Source organism: Natator depressus, chromosome 8 (genome assembly GCF_965152275.1).
Source record: "Natator depressus isolate rNatDep1 chromosome 8, rNatDep2.hap1, whole genome shotgun sequence".
In the NCBI taxonomy this organism is placed as follows: Eukaryota; Metazoa; Chordata; order Testudines; family Cheloniidae; genus Natator; species Natator depressus.
Genome location: NC_134241.1, coordinates 82,925,963 through 82,945,206, shown reverse-complemented (window position 1 = coordinate 82,945,206; position 19,244 = coordinate 82,925,963). Strand labels below are relative to the sequence as shown.

General features: G+C 40.3%; 1 protein-coding gene across 1 annotated transcript in view; it reads left to right on the top strand.

The window, feature by feature from the left end:
• ST6GALNAC3 (ST6 N-acetylgalactosaminide alpha-2,6-sialyltransferase 3) overlaps nucleotides 1-16,472 on the top strand; it is a 300,138-nt gene extending 283,666 nt beyond the window's left edge. The window contains exons 4-5 of the mRNA XM_074961504.1: nucleotides 10,667-10,774; nucleotides 15,884-16,472. Coding sequence (XP_074817605.1) covers nucleotides 10,667-10,774; nucleotides 15,884-16,070 — 295 coding nt within the window. The 3' untranslated portion in view covers nucleotides 16,071-16,472. The remainder of the gene's footprint in view (nucleotides 1-10,666; nucleotides 10,775-15,883) is intronic.
• The last annotated feature ends 2,772 nt before the right edge of the window (nucleotides 16,473-19,244 follow it).

Sequence of the window (19,244 nt, the reverse complement as noted above, 5' to 3'; positions counted from 1 at the left end):
ACAGGCTAACACAGCTAACACTCTGAAACCAGACACCACCTTTTGTTCACTTCAACTACTTAGAGCCCAATTATTCATGTTTTGGGCCGGATCCTAAACTGGTGTAAATCAGCAGAGTTCCACCAGCTGAAAATAGGGTCCTTTATGTGCGTGAAGTGACTCTCACACAGGTGCTTTATGATCAGAAAAAAATTACACGAAAAATGGTGCCGCCTTATCCCTCAAATCTATTCCCTGTGTGCATTTAGGGGCCCTTCTGCCTCAACTGTTCTGAGACAGTAGCGATTGTCACGGATGTAGTATAACAACCTAGAAAGAATAGGAAAAAAATGTTCCCAATCTATAATTTTTTTACCGCTCTTAGCACTGCAGAGTCAAGACAGCTGTGGGAGATTTTTTATTGATTAGTGCATCCACAGAAATGTTAAGCAAGTTCCAAATGCCAAATCTTTACTAATGTATATACACTAAAGAACTGCAGATGTCAATTTCATCTACTGTATAATACATCTCCATTGGGTCAGGGTTATTGGTAATCATAAGCAGCATGACTTTTAGATCCCAGGTGAAATTTGCAAGATGGGAGCTTGGAAAAAATATCGTTGTATGTATGAACTGCGTAAACATTGTTCTCAGGGTCCTCTGGGACCAGCATTTGCACCTGGGACACAGAAGTGATAGCAAGGGATTCAAAAGAATATGTGTATTTCTGGGGAGGGTAAAATTACAATGAATAATGGAAAAATGGGATTGGAGTCAAGATAAACCATGTGGAACTTTTCTTTTTCTCGCCCAAAATCTAATATGCTTTTGTATCTTGGAATATAATCTTCCATACTGAGCATATCTGAGATACTGTTAATATCTGAACAGGCAGTGTAAACTGCAAAGGCCGTGCAGCTGTAAGAAGCTATAGAAGTCAAGCTGGAAACTCCCTATCTCTAAAGGGGTTACCCTCTGACATGAAAAGATTAAGTACCATGAATTTTCCTATACAAAAGTCAACCTTAAAACAATATTGTCTGTGGCACTGTTTACGATTGTAATTATCCCTTTAGTTTGGTTCTCCTGCTTGTGCTTTGCAGTGAGCCAGGCCTGCATGATCACTCTCGGTAAGCAAGATTGCTCTTTTTCTTCTCTGAGCCCAGCAGCACAGTCCTTCAAAGCAGCCCACTGTGCTTGGATGAAATAACTTCCTTCTCTTGTCACTTGAGTTCACAGCTGAGCAGGAATGCATCAAAGTCAGATCAAGGAACCAGAAATGAGGAAACCACAAAACCATGGATAGCAGAAGTTGGTTCTTTTAAGATGCCTTTTTTCCCTCTCTCGCTCTCCTCCAGGTTCCCATGTGTAACAGCACATGAAGAAAAGATTGTACAAATGTAAGCCCTGGAATTATATATGCAAAGACATGCTATCGATTCCAGTAAATGCAATAACTTGTTCATAGTTATTTTAAATTTTATTTTTAAATTTGTTGCCAAAAATTACAGATATTAGGTCAGATCTTTGTGTTTATTGTAAAGAAACTGCAGAAAGTCACAAATTAATGCAACATCAACATTCTTTGCTCCTTTCTTTTGGTCAGCCAAGGAGCATCCTCGCTGTCTCCTCTAGGCTGCTCACACACACATTATTCAGAGCCCCTTAGAGTTGTTGCTTCTTGTCTTCAATGAGGTGGTCTTTAGGACAGCACCCAACACAAATGAGGCCCAATCCTGATTCTGGCCTATAGGTGCTACTGTCATACAAATGGTAAATAATAAAAATATTATAACAGGACAGTGAGTCATAATAAGAATGGATGCCCAGGTGCTCTGCAGGTAGACTGGGTGGTATATGCAAAAATGTGTAGATTTGTGCAATGTCACTGTTGTTTTGAATGTGGCTTTATGGTTCAGTGTTTGGCGAATCTGTTTAATGAAAACTCAGTGGTTTTGGGGGGATCCATCATTTGAGCACAAAATATGCCTTACTGTTCCCCTCTTGGATACATCTATTCAGGCATACTCACAGCCTGAATGCAGAATTTGGTCCACATTGCTCGTAACACATTCCACTTGCTTAATCTTTTCATGAAACCATACACAATGGATAATAAAACATCTGTCAATACATAAATGTTTCACTTTACAGAATGACCTGCAGCACCATGTGGGGTTTTGAATGTGGGAAACAGTCTGCTTGCTGCTTGAGGGGCAAGGGCTGGTTATTATTAGATGTCCTATATTGTTACAGAGCATACAGTGGGCCTGCACATGCATGCACACACAAATGAGTGAATAATTATGGTAAACAACTACCTAACAGGTATCCCGGTACAAAAGAAAAATATAAATCTTTTTTACCAAGCAAAATCAATTCTCTGTGTTTGTGCCTTGTTCACGGCCCTTCTTATGCCACTTCTTTCTCTGCAGAAAGCATGCAGTAATATAAAAACTATTAGCAACAAACCTTAGAAGTATAATGAATAACAACAGTTGCCTTTGATTTACAGAGAACAAAATCAAACCTGAACTAGTCTTAATGCTCTTTAGCTCTTTGAAGTCTTTCTCCTGAGCCAGACAGCCTTCTCTAATTCCGGCCAAGCCAACGACTTGCTGAGTTCAGACCCAAATGCTCCCCTCCCATGAGACAGGCACACAAAGTGGATTTTTCCACTGTCCAAAAGGGTGGGGTTCTACCTACCACAAGAAGAGAAGGATTTGGCCCATAGCTGCCTGGCAGCAAACCTTGTTGTTTACTCTGGAAGACAAAGGTGATGTGTAGTTGATGTACCTATCACTGGAAGATGCTACCTCAGCAAGGGAGAGCTCTTTAATGCAATAATTCTCAGGTTGTCTGGACAATCTGGTGAGCGCAGAAACAACCACTGGGACATCTGTCTGAGCAACTGAGTTTTGAGAAAGTGGCAAGTATTTTTGGTAGGATACAGAAACGAAACGTATGGATATTTAACAATAAACCAAAGCCTGGTTTGTCTGGGACAAAAAAAAATCCATTATCTCAAACCAGGGAACGTTCACATACCTTATGAGAATAACTGGATATAATTTATGAAATATGCTTTTCATATGTGGGCAAATCTGGCCTTTGAAAGTCTTTTTGCAGCAGCCAAGACTTCTCCGTGCCTGGGCTGAGCAGCAGGCTCAACAAGGCTCTACAGGCCAGATTTTCCTGGTCCTTATGCAAACGTATTTGGGGAAGACGCAAGGATTCTTCCCTGGTTCCATGTCCCGCTCGGGGGCAAGATAGTGGAGCTCAAGAGTTCTTCTGCTGGGGCAAAAGTCACCCCAAAGAGGGAGAGGAAGAGAAGAAGCAGGGCCTCCCCACTGTCCAGGAGAGTTGGCCCAACACCTGATGAGAACATGTGGCACCCTCCCTGGGAGAAGATGCAGTATAGACACAGACACTGAGTTCTGAGGTGTTCCAGGGGCACTGTGCCTCTTTAAGACAAAATACCTCTCAGAGCTCATGGAGGGCGTGTGTGCTCCATGCTAGCTGTAACACAGACCCAAGCTTTAAAAGCACAGTTTGGTCTCAGATATTGAACAGCTCACAGAAAACTCTGATCATGTTGGAAGGACCCTAGACGATATGAAACCTCCTGCTTCACGGATCATAGCTGGGAATTCATTTAAGCCAATAGACTTAAGTACATCTACTTAATTTATCAAGGGATCAATCCTGATCCAGCAGGAGTCAATGGGAAAATGCCTGCTGATTTCAGTGCTGCAGTGTCAGGATGAAATGAGAGAGAGCACCTTCAAAAACAAGTGTATTACGTTTTTCATCTGCCCCTCCTGCTTGGGCCCCAGGAAGGTCTAGTATTTTAAACTGTCAATGTTGAGTTTGTTCAATTGTTTTAAAAATATATATTTTTAAATGAAGCAAAAAATGGCTAGTTATACTGGCCAAATACTCTCTGTACTAATATGCAGTGCAAGCCTAAATGCTGGAACAATTTGTATAGTGGGGGTGCTGAGAGCTATTGAACGAAACTGTAAACCCTGCATATAATGGAATCCACTTCAAGCCAGGGGGTGCAGCAGCACCCCTACTTCCAGCACCTATGCCCCACCCATTGATTTCTCCAAATCAGGAATTAAAACAAGGGGAGAAAAAATTGCCGTCCTGACTGAGATTGATAGCCTAATTTGTCATGCTCGTTATCTCATCCAGGAATCAGAAACTGGCACATCAAAGGCTGTTTTAAAAAAAAGTTAAATATTCACTGCAGAACTGCCCATTGGAAAGGATCATCCACCCAACCATGGGATTATCCACTTATTTAAAAATTGAAAAGCTAGGTTTAAAAGTGCCTGTAAAATTATGAAACAATTGAATTTGTGCTTGAACAAAGAAAAGAGCTTCCTGGGATTTTTCTATTAGAAGCAGAACTTTGATGACGCTCGAACTTTTACCTAATTTGAACGCACGCAGCCTTAATCTTTAAAAAAAGATTTGATGCCGTCTGTTTTCCCCTGATTAGGGAGAAATCCAGTTTTTTCTTTGTTTAGCCTATACCAGAACATATTAATAGGTGTCAAAGATTGGTTTTTGTTTTCTAGCCCAGCATGAAACATACTACTCTTTTCTTTACCAAGTTTCATAAGTTTTCCCACCTTTTAAACAGCTTTGTAGCATACTATGAAGCTCGAGGAAAAGACATCTGTCTGATTGTCTTATATTTTAAGATAATCAAATATAAGGTTTTACGTATCACATATTGCAGTAGTAGCAGAGACATGCCATTATTGGACAAAGCCAAATATGGTAAGGTATATTTAACAGCTCATAAAACTGCCGGAAAGTGAAAGTCTAAGGGCTAACTCTTGTCCCTGTCTGCGCAGGCTTAAGCAGATCCTGAACAAGACACTGTCCCCTCAGTGGGGGATATGTACTGCTTGCAAAGCAACCAAATCCCACACCTGCCCCAGCAGTGGAGTCCATGACTTCATACTCTTAAGAACTGGAGAGTGATTTTTTTAAAAAGGCAGCTTTGTAAAGAAAGAGCACCTCCCCAAAGCTGCAGTAGCATGCTATCACAGGTAACAAGCCTCATGGATAGGGGGAAAGCAGTAGATATGATATATCTCAACTTTACTAAGGCTTTTCATACTGTCTCACGTGACCTTCTTATAATCAAACTGGAGAAATATAGCCTAGATCAGGGGTGGGCAAACTTTTTGGCCTGAGGGCCACATCTGGTTGCCAAACTGTATAGAGGGCCGGGTAGGGAAGGCTGTGCCTCCCCAAACAGGCTGCCCTCACCCCACCCCGCAGAACTCCTGACCCATCCAACCCCCCCTGCTTCTTGTCCCCTGACTGCCCCCTCCCAGGACTCCCCCACTCCTAACCGCCCCCCTGGGACTCCACCCCCTATCCAACGCCCCCTGCTCCCTGTCCCCTGACTACTCCATCCCCTGTCCACACCCCCGCCCCCTGACAGCCTCCCTGGGACTCCCACGCCAATCCAACCCCCACTGTTCCCAGTCCCCTGACCGCCTCCCCAAAAACCTCCACCCCATCCAACCGCTCCCTGTCCCCTGACTGCCCCCCGGGACTGCCTGCCCCTTATCCAACCTCCCCCTGCTCCCTGCCCCCTTACCATGCTGCTCAGAGCGGCAGGACTGGAAGCGCCGGAGTGTTGCCCGCGCAACGAGCTGAGGCTGCAGGTGAGGGGGGACAATGGGGGAGGGACCGGGGCTAACCTCCCCGGCCGGGAGCTCAAGAACTGGGCAGGACGATCCCGATGTGTTTGCCGGAGTTGGCCCACCTCTGGCCTAGATGAACCGACTATAAAGTGGGTGTACAACTGGCTGGGAAACCGTACTCACAGAACAGTTCTCAATGGTTCACAATCGAGCTGGAAGGGCATATCAAGTGGAGTCCCTCAGGGTTCTCTCCTGTGTCCAGTTCTATTAAATATTATCATAAATGATTTAGATAATGGCATGAGAGTACACTTATAAAGGTTGTAGACAATACTAAGCTGGGAGGGGCGGCAAGAACTTTGGCAGACAGCACTAAAACTCGAAATGATCTTGACAAACTGGAGAAATGGTTTGAATTAAAAAGGATGAAATTAAATAAGAACAAATACAAAGGAAGGAATAATCAATTGTACAAATACAAAATGGGAAATGACTGACTAGAAAGGAGAACTGCAGAAAAGTATCTGGGATAGTGGATTACAAACTAAATATGAGTATTGTTTGGAGTAGACACTGAGCATGCAGACAGTTGGTTTTCTGAATGAAATCACTTCAAGGGTTTTAATTTTCAAATCTAAAATATTTAAAGTCTGTATGCTGAGAGGTTCTGGGCACCTTCCACTCATTCCATTTTCAGTGGAAGTGGAGACTATTAAGCACATCAGGATTAGGCCTTAAAGTGCTGGTTCATTTTGCTCACGGATATGTAAAAGCATGCACAATGTAAGGTGTTTTTGTGTCTGTGTGCGCGCTAAAATATGAACATGTTAAAAGAAAAAAAATCTGCAAAGATGGGATTTGGCATGATCCAGTGGGTAGAACACTGGGCTGGTCAGCAAGATAGCTGGGTTGTTTTCATACCTTTAACACTTGTGTGACCTGGGCCAAGTCATTTCATCTTTTTGTGCCTCAGTTTTTCCATAAAATGGATATAGTGGTATTTACAAAAACTGGTCAAAATATTTGACAGAACAGTTTTTCCACTGAAAAATGGAGTTTCATCAAAAGTGACATTTTCCATGGGAAATATCATTTTCAACTTTTCAAAGATTGATCGGGAAAGTAAAAAAAAGTTTAATTTCAAATTGAAATTTTAATTTTGTTTTAATTTAATTTTAAATTTAAAGTTCTCCCCCATCTCCTTTTTTCTTTGTGACACAGAATACAATGAAACAGATGATGTAAAGGGTTTTTTTCTTTTCCCTTTCCCATTAACTCTTTAAAGTTTTTCTTCACTTTAGAAAAGTTACATACGGGCAGAGTTTCTGGTTTTTCTTTTGGGATTCTGTAACTTTTCAAAGCTTCCCAAAGTAGGAGAAGATACACTGGGGAAAAGGGAAAAAGTGGGAGTGAGGGGGGCTTGGGAAACCCTGGTTGTTTTTCATTTTATCGGACTCAGTGGCAAAAAGAGGGCCAGGGGAGAAAAATGAAAATGTGATGTTTTCCAAAAAAGTAATTTGCAAAAACTTTTTAAATGAAAAATTGTTCTATTTTGAACCCTGAGAAACACAAACTTAGACATTTTTAATTTTTTTCCAAAATTGTTTTTCTGTGTGTTGACCACGTCTAATATTTACCCACCTGTGTAAAAAGCATGTTAAGATCTACACATGAAAAGCACTCTCTAGACCTGATGCTACTCTATCGATGTCTATGGAAGCTGAGCCATTATTGCATACCACTTGAATCTGTGCTCAGTTTGAGCTAAACATTCAGATTAGTGTTTCTTGTTAAGGTTTTGAGGCAAAGAGTATTTTTTAATAAAGGAAAAAAGCCCTTTGAGCAAAAGGAACCAGATGGAAATCAGTGGTTAAGAACATGTGTATTTTCTCTAGTGTTACTTGAATGCCAACCCAGATTTCTGTTTATATGTTATCTAAGCTTTTTCCCAGATACCTAATTTGCCATTTGATGTGCAAATTCTTAACAAATTATTAGTTCTCTACATTTTGTACGGAACTATCATCAATCTTTTCTAGCTCAGTTATAGAAAAATCCCATAAATATAAAACTGCAGTGTTTTGAAACTTGAGATTTGCAAATAACTTTTAAACGCATTCATTTTTTAAAAAATTGAAGTGAGTGATATTTTAAACAGACACAGTCACATCCAAGGCCCCAGTTCAGCAAGATACTTAAGTACGTGCCCAGCTTTAAGCATGTTAGTCCTATTGGCTCCATTTGAACTACTTGTGCTTAAAGTTAAGCACATACTTAAATACCTTGCTGAATCAGGGCCTTAGTTAGGAACGTGAATTAAATCCCAATAACTAACATTTCTCTGAAGCCCTAATCCTAGGCGCTTAGGCAAAATAAGCTTTTAATTTACAAGATAAATAGACCAAATAACTTTTGCTGACCATTGCCTTGTTTTCACATTTTCTGTATTGCTTTCATTAATATGTCAAAAATTATGTTTATAGTATCAATAGGTGTTACATTTCATCCAGAACTCCCTTTATTTTTAATTGTTTTCCTTCATTAGCCACATATCTTCAGGAAGAAGAAAGAAAAGAAATGTTTTGTTTTAAAGAACATACTCTGTATTCTGTCACGTACTCCATCTCCCAGGGAAGGTATCTGGAAACTTACTCTGCTATTTTTATTTATCCTGTCAGTGTAGTATATTGATGAGAGGACTAAAGTCCAGTGGTGTTAAAACAAGACATGAAATATTGATTAATTCTTTTTAAGATTCCTTTTTACTCCTGAGCATAGCAGATTTCAGATGCTACTGTCAATATAGGACTGTCCAATAAGCCTATGTTATCAGAAAGGTCCTGATCTTCATAGTGCTCTGATAAATGGTTCTTATGATCTTAAATGGTTAGCCCAAGGTTAGTGTGCTTCTGCTGCTAGAGCAGGAAGCTTGTTAGAAGCGGTGCAGTACTCTGAATCAACTGCTTTTGAATACCCACTTCAGTTCCCCATGATTTGATTGGGAATTGTGGAAAGCCTGCATATTTCTCTATAGTAGGCAATAGGAAAAACTTCTGCCTAGAATAACTGGAGAAACTTGGGGGGGGGGGGGAGGAGAAGACAGATAAAGAGATTTAGAGAGAGTGGAAAAAGTGAGCCAACATCCAAAGCAGGTAATAAAGAGCACTAAGAAAATGCACAATCTACTAGAAGCAATTTACCTGTGGCAGTTGCAGCATGTAGCAGCATTTCAAAGTGTAAAAAGAAATAGGAGTGTAGAAAACCAGAAGGAATAATATGCTTTGAAAAGGCATATAAGTGGCTCGTAGCTTACATTTCATTGTTAATAAACTGACTGAAAGGTCATATTTTAAATTATATGTCTGTATGCCTATTTAACGTCACAGCACTGATAGCACCGTTCCTCTGAGAGAAGAGCAAGTAAAATTAAGCAGTTTCTGATTATAAGTACATCAGTTACCAAAGTACAACACTATTCAGAGCCAGTCTGGTGAAAGATTGATAGCTTTCACTTGTCACCCTCCCTTATTTGCACATGGATACTTTCTTCAGCACTAATTTATAATATTATGACACTGATTCTGGTTTCCCTGGTGGTCTCTTTGGTGCACAAAGGCAGCTGAATCAGATATCTGGCATTTCTCCTGGTAAAAGAGAATTTTCTATGTGGTGTAAAGCTGAATGGCTCTACACTGCCCCCAACCCACAGATATTTTGGGGAGTTCCAGGAGAAGAGGCGGTGTAGCCAAAGCACCTCTTGCCACAGCAAGTCCCTTTGGGAGGGCCTTTGCACCCAAACTTAATTTAGAGCAACCCTTAGGCTGCTTTAGCTTGTGATGGAGAACAGACAGGTCGCTGGCTGTGCCCAGAATCTGGGGGCTACAAAGGTGGCATACAGCCATCTTGCCCCCTCTCCTTCCCCTCACCCCACATCTTCCTGAACTGAGCTCAGTCTTAGGGCTACATTTAGCTAGCTTTGTGACTTGATGTAAACATTTACCACATGGATTTTTATTATTAATATTTAGTTAATCTCACTAGAATGGAAAGGCACATACTTTCTCTAAGAAAAGCTGGACATTAACCAGTTTGTAGGCAGGGTAAGATTCACAAAGGTATTTAAATGGGAGTTAGGCACCTAAGTATGTTTGTGAATCCCACCTTTAGTGCCTAGCATATTCCTTTTTATTAGAGATATTAAAGCAACATCTCTTGCTTGCTCTGTTCACGTGGGAAGTTCTGTTGACTCCCAGTAGTGCTGCTTGTGTGAATAATATGATCAGGATTTGACCTTTATTAAAGAATATATGTTTTCTCAAATAGGAGCCATTTGGAAACTGTGGGCCAGATCCTTATTTATGTGATTAGTTCTCATTCATGCAAGTGGTCCTATTGCTTTCAATGGAACTAGTTGCATGAGTAAAGGTTCCCAAACCAGACCATATTCCCTTACACCTCCCTCCCTGATACAAGTATGTCATCTCAGTGAATGACACAGAGTTTTATTTTTCAAAGCAGCCTTCAATTCTACCAGGTGATTGTCAACACAACCTTAAAAGTTGCATTTTGTGTGTAAACTTACAATATTCATGTAACATACATGACATTGTAGTAATAATTCTTGTGTACATGAAGATGTGTGTATATATAGGTGGGTACACACATCCCTTTTAATTTGACTTCTGGCAGTGATTGTTATCTTTCATCTATTATGCTACATTAATTTGGCTTTCAAATGTACAAATAAATGATTCCCCACCTTACGGGACATGAGTTATTTGACTTCAGATATTTATTTAGCATATGGTTTTTCTTCTGTGGGCTGTAGCCTGAGGCCCCAACCTGGAAAGAATGAGAGAACACCCATAACAATTCAAAATAATTGTATATTTTTGACAGATTGTCAAGTTGCTTAATGCCTTTTTGCCCAGGTAACAGTGATATTTCTTTGATAAAGTGTTAGTAATTTCTCATTGCAATTTGTTGTGTTTGATGCTGTATTTTTACAGAGTCCAGTCAGGTTCATATCTCAGCACTGGGTGGTTTACCTTAATTCTGGCTATGGACGCCTGCTATGGAATTCATGTCTATGGGATGATAAATGACACCTACTGCAAGTAAGATAACAGGAAATTATTTTCATGCATCTGCAATTCTGATACCTTGTCCAAAAATTCACAATTCATTTTAATATAATAAATCTGAGGAATCCTTTTCCCAGTGTTTTGCATTGATGTGATACTATATTGTCAGTGTATTTAGTTCTGATATGGTATTTGTTGATAAAATAAAAAACATTTATAAAACTTGAATGTCAAATGTCATAAGGAACTTTTTTAATCAAAGACTTTCAGCAGTCTTGGAGTTCGCTGGGAAACGGAGAACATTTTTGCTCTTTTGACAAAGTGTACTTGTTTTCACCGCTCAAAAATGTCTATACAAGAAATATTAATCTATTAGCTCACAGAATGCCAAATGCTCTTGGAAATGCGGAACTGATTATCTCAGGATGGTTATCCGAAACTATATTTCATCACTAAATGAGCAACCTGTCTGAACTTTATTTCTAGATATATATTTGGTCGGCTTCGAGTAGCTGGGGGGTTTCTCATTGGAAAACAAAACAAGTCCTCTGAGCTTTATCAGCATAGTGTGACATAAATTCCTACCAACAACTGTTGGTGATCTAGCATTGTCATACATCATATCCTATTATCATAAGTGCAACCACCATCTTAAAAATCCAAATCAGATATTTTTACTCTATAGCATAAAGATAATGGAATATATAGTAGACACGTTGCTTATTCACAAAAGCAGGAAATTTAGTCAAGTGATGTAAAATAATAAAGCAAGCCACATTTTATGTTAGCAGGGCTAGTTCAAGCAAATCTGGAGCCTCTGTAACCATTTGATTGCGCGCCTCAGCTCCCAGGGTAAAGTGTAGAACTTCTACCTCTGCCCACACCCTTGCCATTCTCTCTCCTCCATACTGGACAGCTCAATGCTCATTGCCACCAGGACATGGAGAAAGGAGTTAATGCTCCAAACTTGGCTCTTTAAAGTTAGGCACCTACATAAGAGGATGATTTTCAGAACTCAGCTCCTGGTAAATGACCTAAACAACCTTGTGGAAGGTTGGACTCTTAGCCAGCAAGCCCCCTCTGGACTGGGCATAGCTTAGCAGCTCTTTCCTGTCTAGCATCCCCTGCCAAAGGTTGATCTGGTCCTGCGGTGGTTCACCGCTTCTTGCAACTCAGCCCTCTGGCCAGATCACTCTAAAGTCTGTCCCCTTCCAGAGTAACAGAAGGTACAACTAAAAGTCCAGAAACATCCCAACACAAATACTTCTGCCCCCTCTTGGGCTATTACTCAGTCCATCCTTGAAGCTGTCTTGCCCTCAGAGCAACCTTGGACTTAGTCGTCCTTACATTGGGCTTGTACACCCCTTACTCAGGGCTGGCGGGGAATGCAGGCTCACCCTCTGCTCTGGGTTCTAGCCCTAGGACCCTGTATTAAGCAACTAGGTCTGCTCCTTTAGACATACTGCCGTTTTCCTGGACCACTTCCTACCTCTGAGCCCCTTGTGCTGCTTCCATGTAGCCTGTGCTTAAAGCAGTCTCTCAGGCCTCTGGCTTCTCTCTAAGTCCTTCCAGCTTCTTTTTTCTTCTACTGGAACACTGACCCCTCAGGACTCCCTCTCTGTACCTTTCCCCCTTTCCAGGGCTCACCACAGCAATTGATGCTGTCTCCAAGCCCTTCTTCTGTCTGCCTGCCTCAGGCCCTTCCCAGAGATAGGAAACTCCTTATCTCCTCTCTCCTGGGTTTCTCTGTCCTGGGTCCCTCAACAAGACCTCACTTCCTCCTTTTATGAAGAAGACCCAGCTCCTTCCCAGCTGGAGCTAATAACAAATCAAGTCTGACACACCATGCAGATGCAGCAAAGTGGGCTAATTGGCTGTCGGATTCCTGTTAACCTTTGATTCAGCTGTGTAGTAGACACCCCATCACAGGGTCGTCCAGACTGAAAGGAGATGTGTTGTTATTTGGAAAACATTACAAAGGCCATGAGAAAAGGAGAGACATAGCTCAAGTTTTTCATAGATTCCAAGGCCAGAAGGCACCGTTGTGATCATCTAGTTGGACTTACTGTATAGCACAGGCCATAGACTTCCTCAAAATAATTCCGAGAGCAGATCATTTAGAAAAACTTACAGTCTTGATTTTAAAATGGTCAGTGATGGGGAATCCACCATAACTCTTTGTAAATTGTTCCAATGGTTCATTACTCTCACATTTCCACCTTAGTTCCAGTCTGAATTTGTCTAGCTTCAACTTCCAGCCATTGGATCATGTTATACCTTTCTTTGCTAGATTAGAAAGCCCATTATTAAATATTTGTTCCCCATGTAGATACTTATAGACTGTAATCAAGTCACCCTATTAACCTTCTCTTTGTTAAGCTAAATAGATTGAGCTCTTTGAGTCTAGCAATATAAGCCATGTTTTCTAATTCTTTAATCATTCTTGTGGCTCTTCTCTGAACCCTCTTCAGTTTATCAACATCCTTCTTCAATTGTGGACACCAGAACTGGACAAAGTATTCCAGTGTGGTCAAACCTGTGTCAAATACAGAGGTCAAATAACCTCTGTACTCCTATTGAAGACTCCCCTGTTCACGCATCTGAGGATCACATTAGGTCTTTTGGCCACAGCGTCACATTGGGAGCTCATGTTCAGCTAAATATTCACCAGGACCCCCAAATCTTTTTCAGAGTATTGATTCCTAGGATAGAGTCCCCCATTCTGTAAGTATGGCCTACATTCTTTGTTCCTAGTTGTATACATTTACATTTAGCCATACAAAATGCATATTATTTGTTTGCACCCAGTTTACCAAGAGATCCAGATCGCCCTGTATCTGTGACCTGTCCTCCTCATTATTTACCACTCCACCAATTTTTGTATCATCTGAAAACTTTATCAGTGATGATTTTGTTTTCTTCTAGGTCATTGATTCATTGATAAAAATGTTTGAGCATTAGGCCAAGAACTGATCACTGCAGCACCCCATTGAACAAAGACCCACTCAGTAACAATTCCCCATTTACTGTTACATTTTGAGACCCATATGTTAGCCAGTTTTTAGTCCATTTAATGTGTGCCATGTTAATTTTATATCGTTCTAGTTTTTAATCAGAATGTTGTGTGGTACCATGTCAAATGCCAACATACTGACGTATATTATATCAATACTATTACCTTTAATAGGCAGCAGGTTTAAAACAAACAAAAGGAAGTATTTCTTCATACAACGCCAGTCAACCTGTGGAACTCTTTGCCAGAGGATGTTGTGTAGGCCAAGACAATAACAGTGTTCAAAAAAGAGCTAGATAAATCCACGGAGGATAGGTCCATCAATGGCTATTAGCCAGGGTGGGCAGGGATGGTGTCCCTAGCCTCTGTTAGCCAGAAGCTGGGAATGGGCGATAGAATGGATCACTTGATGATTGCCTGTTCTGTTCATTCCCTCTGAGGCACCTGGCATTGGCCACTGTTGGAGGACAGGATAGTGAGCTAGATGGACCTTTGGTCTAACCCAGTATGGCCGTTCTTATGTTCTTCTTATGTTCTTTATCAACCAAACTTGTAATCTCATTAAAGAAAGATATCAAGTTAGTTCGACAGGATTAGTTTTCCTTAAACCCTGTTGATTGGCATTAATTACACTACAATCCTTTAATTCTTTATTAATCGATTCCCATATCAGCCACTCTATTATCTTGTCTGGGATCAATGTCAGGGTGACTGGATCAATGTCAGGCCTATAATTGCCAGGGTCATCCTGTTTGCCCTTTATAAAAATTGGCCCAACATTAGTTTTCTTCCAGTCTTGTGGAATTTCCCTAGTGCTCCAAGACTTATTGAAAATCAGCATTAATGGTCCAGTGAACTCCTCAGCAAGCTCTTTTAAAACTCTTGGATGCAAGTTATCTGAACCTGCTGATTTAAAAATATCTGACTTTAGTAGCTTCTGTTTAATATCCTCCAAAGGTACTAGTGGAATGTAAAAAGTGTTGTTATCACCATATGGTGAGACTGTATCATCTGTTTTTCCCCAAATAGAGAACAGAAATATTTACTGAACACATCTGCCTTTTCTACATTATTATTGGTAATTCTACCATTTCCATCTAGTAATGAACCAATACTATTGTCAGGATTCTTTTTGTTCCTAATGTATTTTAAAATCTTCTTATTGTCTTTAACTCTGCTGGCCATAGAGTTCTCCTTGTATCCCTTTACTTCCCTTATCAATTTTCTAGACATCCTAACTTCTGATTTATATTCATTACTATCAACTTCCCCTTTCTTCTATTTGTTGTATATTATGTTTTTATTATTTCTTACAGCTGCCTTCACTTCCTGTCTAAATAAAGTTGTCCCCATAGAGCTCAGGCAGTGTTCCTCGCTACACAGCCCTGCCATAGAATCAGTAAACAACACAATAACATTTCACCGTGTCCCTGATAGGTGCAGTTCTGGCTGCATTGCCTGATTAGAAGATATTTTGTTTGTTTTAGCTTAATCACTTGCTAGGAACAACAGAGCAAGAAAGATCCCCCTCCTCTTTTGCTTGCTAATATAACTGCCCTGTGCCCTAGTCAGCCAACCAAGGGCCTGTTGCGGGGACTAGGACTACCCAATGAGAGCCTTCCATTTAGAGATACTGACACATTGGCTAACTTTTGCAGTAGGACAACCCAGGGGGAGTGCCCTCTAGGCCCTGACCATAATCCTATGCTAATTAGTAAGGCCAGTGAAGCTTAAGGACCTGTATTTATTTATTTGATCTATTAAAATGCACACAAACCATACTGTGCATATACTATAATGGAAAGATTTCTTACACGATAGACACATGGATGGGATTCCAATGAATACAATTACAGTGTATATAATAAAAAGAAAAGGAGTACTTGTGGCACCTTAGAGACTAACAAATTTATTTGAGCATAAGCTTTCGTGAGCTACAGCTCACTTTATCAGATGCATACGAAAGCTTATGCTCAAATAAATTTGTTAGTCTCTAAGGTGCCACAAGTACTCCTTTTCTTTTTGCGGATACAGACTAACACGGCTGCTACTCTGAAACCTGTCAGTGTATATAATGGATTTCCTGGAAAATGTATTAACGTGTATCTGTGTTTTGTTTTCTTTCCCAGGTCAGAAGCCTTTCGAAAGGTCCCTTACCATTATTATGAGCCAGGAAGAGATGAATGTGATGAGTACTTTCTGCATGAAAATGCTCCCTATGGAGGTCATAGATTTATCACAGAAAAGAAAGTATTTGCTAAATGGGCCAAGAAGCACACAATAATATTTACACACCCCAACTGGACACTGTCTTGATGTTGGTTCTTTAGTAGCATACTATTACAAAAATGCCTCAGTTTACAATGATCTTGCTTACATCTGATGGACGTTCTCACACACTAGATAAACTAAACTAAAACTCGATGATAGAGAAGTTGATGGTTCAGCTGTTAAGCAAAACTTACCAGTTTGTGGAAGGCAGATGAGTTGCTTATTTTATCACTAAGGGTTATATACCACATAATGCACTTTACATTTTGACTGCATTTTAATTCAAGACAACAGTCATTTCCAGATAGTAGTGATTTCATGTTATATACAAGCATGCCCACAGAGTGGTGGCCCTTAGAAACTTTCCAGTTGCTTAGGTAATTAAAATGACTATTTGCAGTTATGACAGGTTTCAGAGTAGCAGCCATGTTAGTCGGTATTCGCAAAAAGAAAAGGAGTACTTGTGGCACCTTAGAGACTAACTAATTTATTTGAGCATAAGCTTTCGTGAGCTACATGCATCCGTGTAGCAAACGAAAGCTTATGCTCAAATAAATTTGTTAGTCTCTAAGGTGCCACAAGTACTCCTTTTCTATTTGCAGTTAGTTAACCTCAAGATTTGCCGTACTAAAGGTAACTTCCTACAGGCAAATACAAAGATAGTAGATTCTGAGGTAACTATATCTATTTATCTTACATACAACTGGATAAATGTTAAGGACCACCAATGTGGCAGTATGTATATACTTTCACATGCATCCACACTGGGTGTGCTAAAATTAGAGATGGGGTAAATAATGATTCCTGAACTGAAGGTAACTCCCCTGTGCAAAGATATTCAGAGCTCAAAGGCCCTTAGGTAACTCAGAAGCTCCGGTTACCTACTTACTTCCATATCGGTTGGCCTCCATCATCTTGAATGATGTAATTCATCTGGACACTGTCTCAAATTGCAGTATTTTTGGAGGATGACATTCCAGCATCCACCAACATTAGTTCACTTTTTTATGACATCACCCTAAATTGTACCTGCTTTTTGAAACAATAGCTCTACAAATGGTGTAAAAACATGTTGGTGGGGGAGGCTTAGGGATACAAAGACAGGACTTGGAGCACAAAACTCCTGAGTTCTGATCCCAGTTTTAACACTGAATCCCTTGCAACCTTGGACAATTTGTTTCACCTTTCCGCCTCAGTTTTTCCACCTTTAAAAATGGGGATAATATTTATCTACCTCACAAAGGTCTTGTGAGGATTAATTAATGTCCATCCAGTGTTTTGAAGGTGAAAAATGGTATATAAGCATTTATTATTATGGCAACACCTATGGCACTTGGCATACATTCTTGTATGTTGGCTGTTTGAGGAAAGTGGCAGCCATGTCAGGGTCTGATCCTGCATGATGCTGTGCCCCTCCTTTTATACTGTGTGTTCTTCCTAATGCTGAGCTCCCTCCACTTGCAGTTGGAGTTGAGGGTTCTCAGTGCCTCACAGGATTATCGCATCAATGGGGCAGCTCTTGAGTTTTAATACTTGCCCATCTCTAATTCAAATACACTGTTCAAAGTAAACCATCATTTATTTCAACTGCAGCAGAACCATTTTTGATTTGAAAATAATTCAGCTAAACATGTGACCTTTTTTACTGTATTTAAATTAATGTTTAAGTCTCTTTCAGTTCGAAACATTTCCTAAGAACGTTTTAGCACCTGGAATGTCAGCTTCAACACTGTAAAAGCCAATACTGTGAAACTTGAAAGAAGTGTGTGTGGAACGTTGCACACAGGTGCACTCACACTATTAAACAGGAAACTTTGTATGCTTTTGTAAATCATGAAAAGGGGAAAGGAAAAACCTATTTTTACATGTTTGCAGTGTTGTTATAGCCGTGCTGGTCCCAGGATATGAGAGAGACAATTACCTCACCTTTCTTGTCTCTCTATTTTTACATGTAAATATTTGTATACTGACTGAATTGCCTAATGTATATTTGTATATGTAAATCTATATTTGATATGTCCAGAGCATATATATTCTTTTTCATCATCATTAAGTGCCACTCTTCTATAATGAAGAGGAAACACCATTCCCCTTTGTTGTTGAGAGTGATGTCCGTGTTTCTTCTCCATTTCCCTTGGACTATGCCACTGGCTTTTTCCATTGAAGCATCTTCCTGATGGTTTTTAAAATACATGAGCTTTCTCCTCTTATTACCTATTGTGTGCCATAGATGTGCCTGGTTCGTAGTAGGCACAACCCTGATGGGCTTGGGTTAAGGCACTGGACTAAGCCGTGGGTGATTTAGGTTCAATGCCTGGTTCTGTCGCAGGTCACTTGATCTCTCTCTGCCTTAGTTCCCCATTTGCAGAATGAGAATTATCACATTTCCTTACCCCATCCTTTGTCTTTTTCTTTGACTGCAAGCTTGTCAAGCCAGATACTGTCATGCACAATGTGTCTGTACAGCGCCTTGCACAATGGGGCCCCAATCTCAATTCGGGCCTGTAGGCACTTACATAATATACAAATAATAAAAATAACTCTTAAAATGCCTCCTCCCCCAAGAGTTTAAAATCAGCAAGGACTGAAATAAAGCAAGGATGGGGAAAGGGTAATGGAAGGATGAAGGTTGCAGCTGTGAGCCCATGAGCTAATTTGCTATGTGCATACATATCTTGTCAATTTGATTGGATAGATAGAAAGTTAATAAAAGGAGCTGCAATGAGGGATTTAAAGGAAGAACAAAGGATGTAGGGCACACTGCGCTACGGGGGATGTTCTCTGCATACTGTGAAGGGCAACATGGGGAATTGTATGAAGTCATTGTGGGGAAAGGAACCCAAAGGGTGAACATCAGGAGAGACAAGGTGGCAGAATTAAAGGGGTTAATGGGGAAGAAGGGGTGACTAGTGATGAGATATGGGCAGAAATTGTGTATGTGGGTGAGAGGAGCCTTCATGTGAGAGAAAATCTTGCATGATTCCTCAAATCTATAGCCTACAATTCTACAATATACACTTTGGCAAAATGCTCTCCATCCCCTCTCTCAAAAATAGCAATTTTTTTCCCACAATAAGGACAGAATAAAGACCTTGGGTGATCCTTTATCCACATGTTGAAAGGACAATATTTCAATATCATTGCAGCATAAAGACAAGATAGTTTCAAGATAATTGGAACTTGTTCAGATCAACATAGATCTGATGTAAAGTGTGTGAA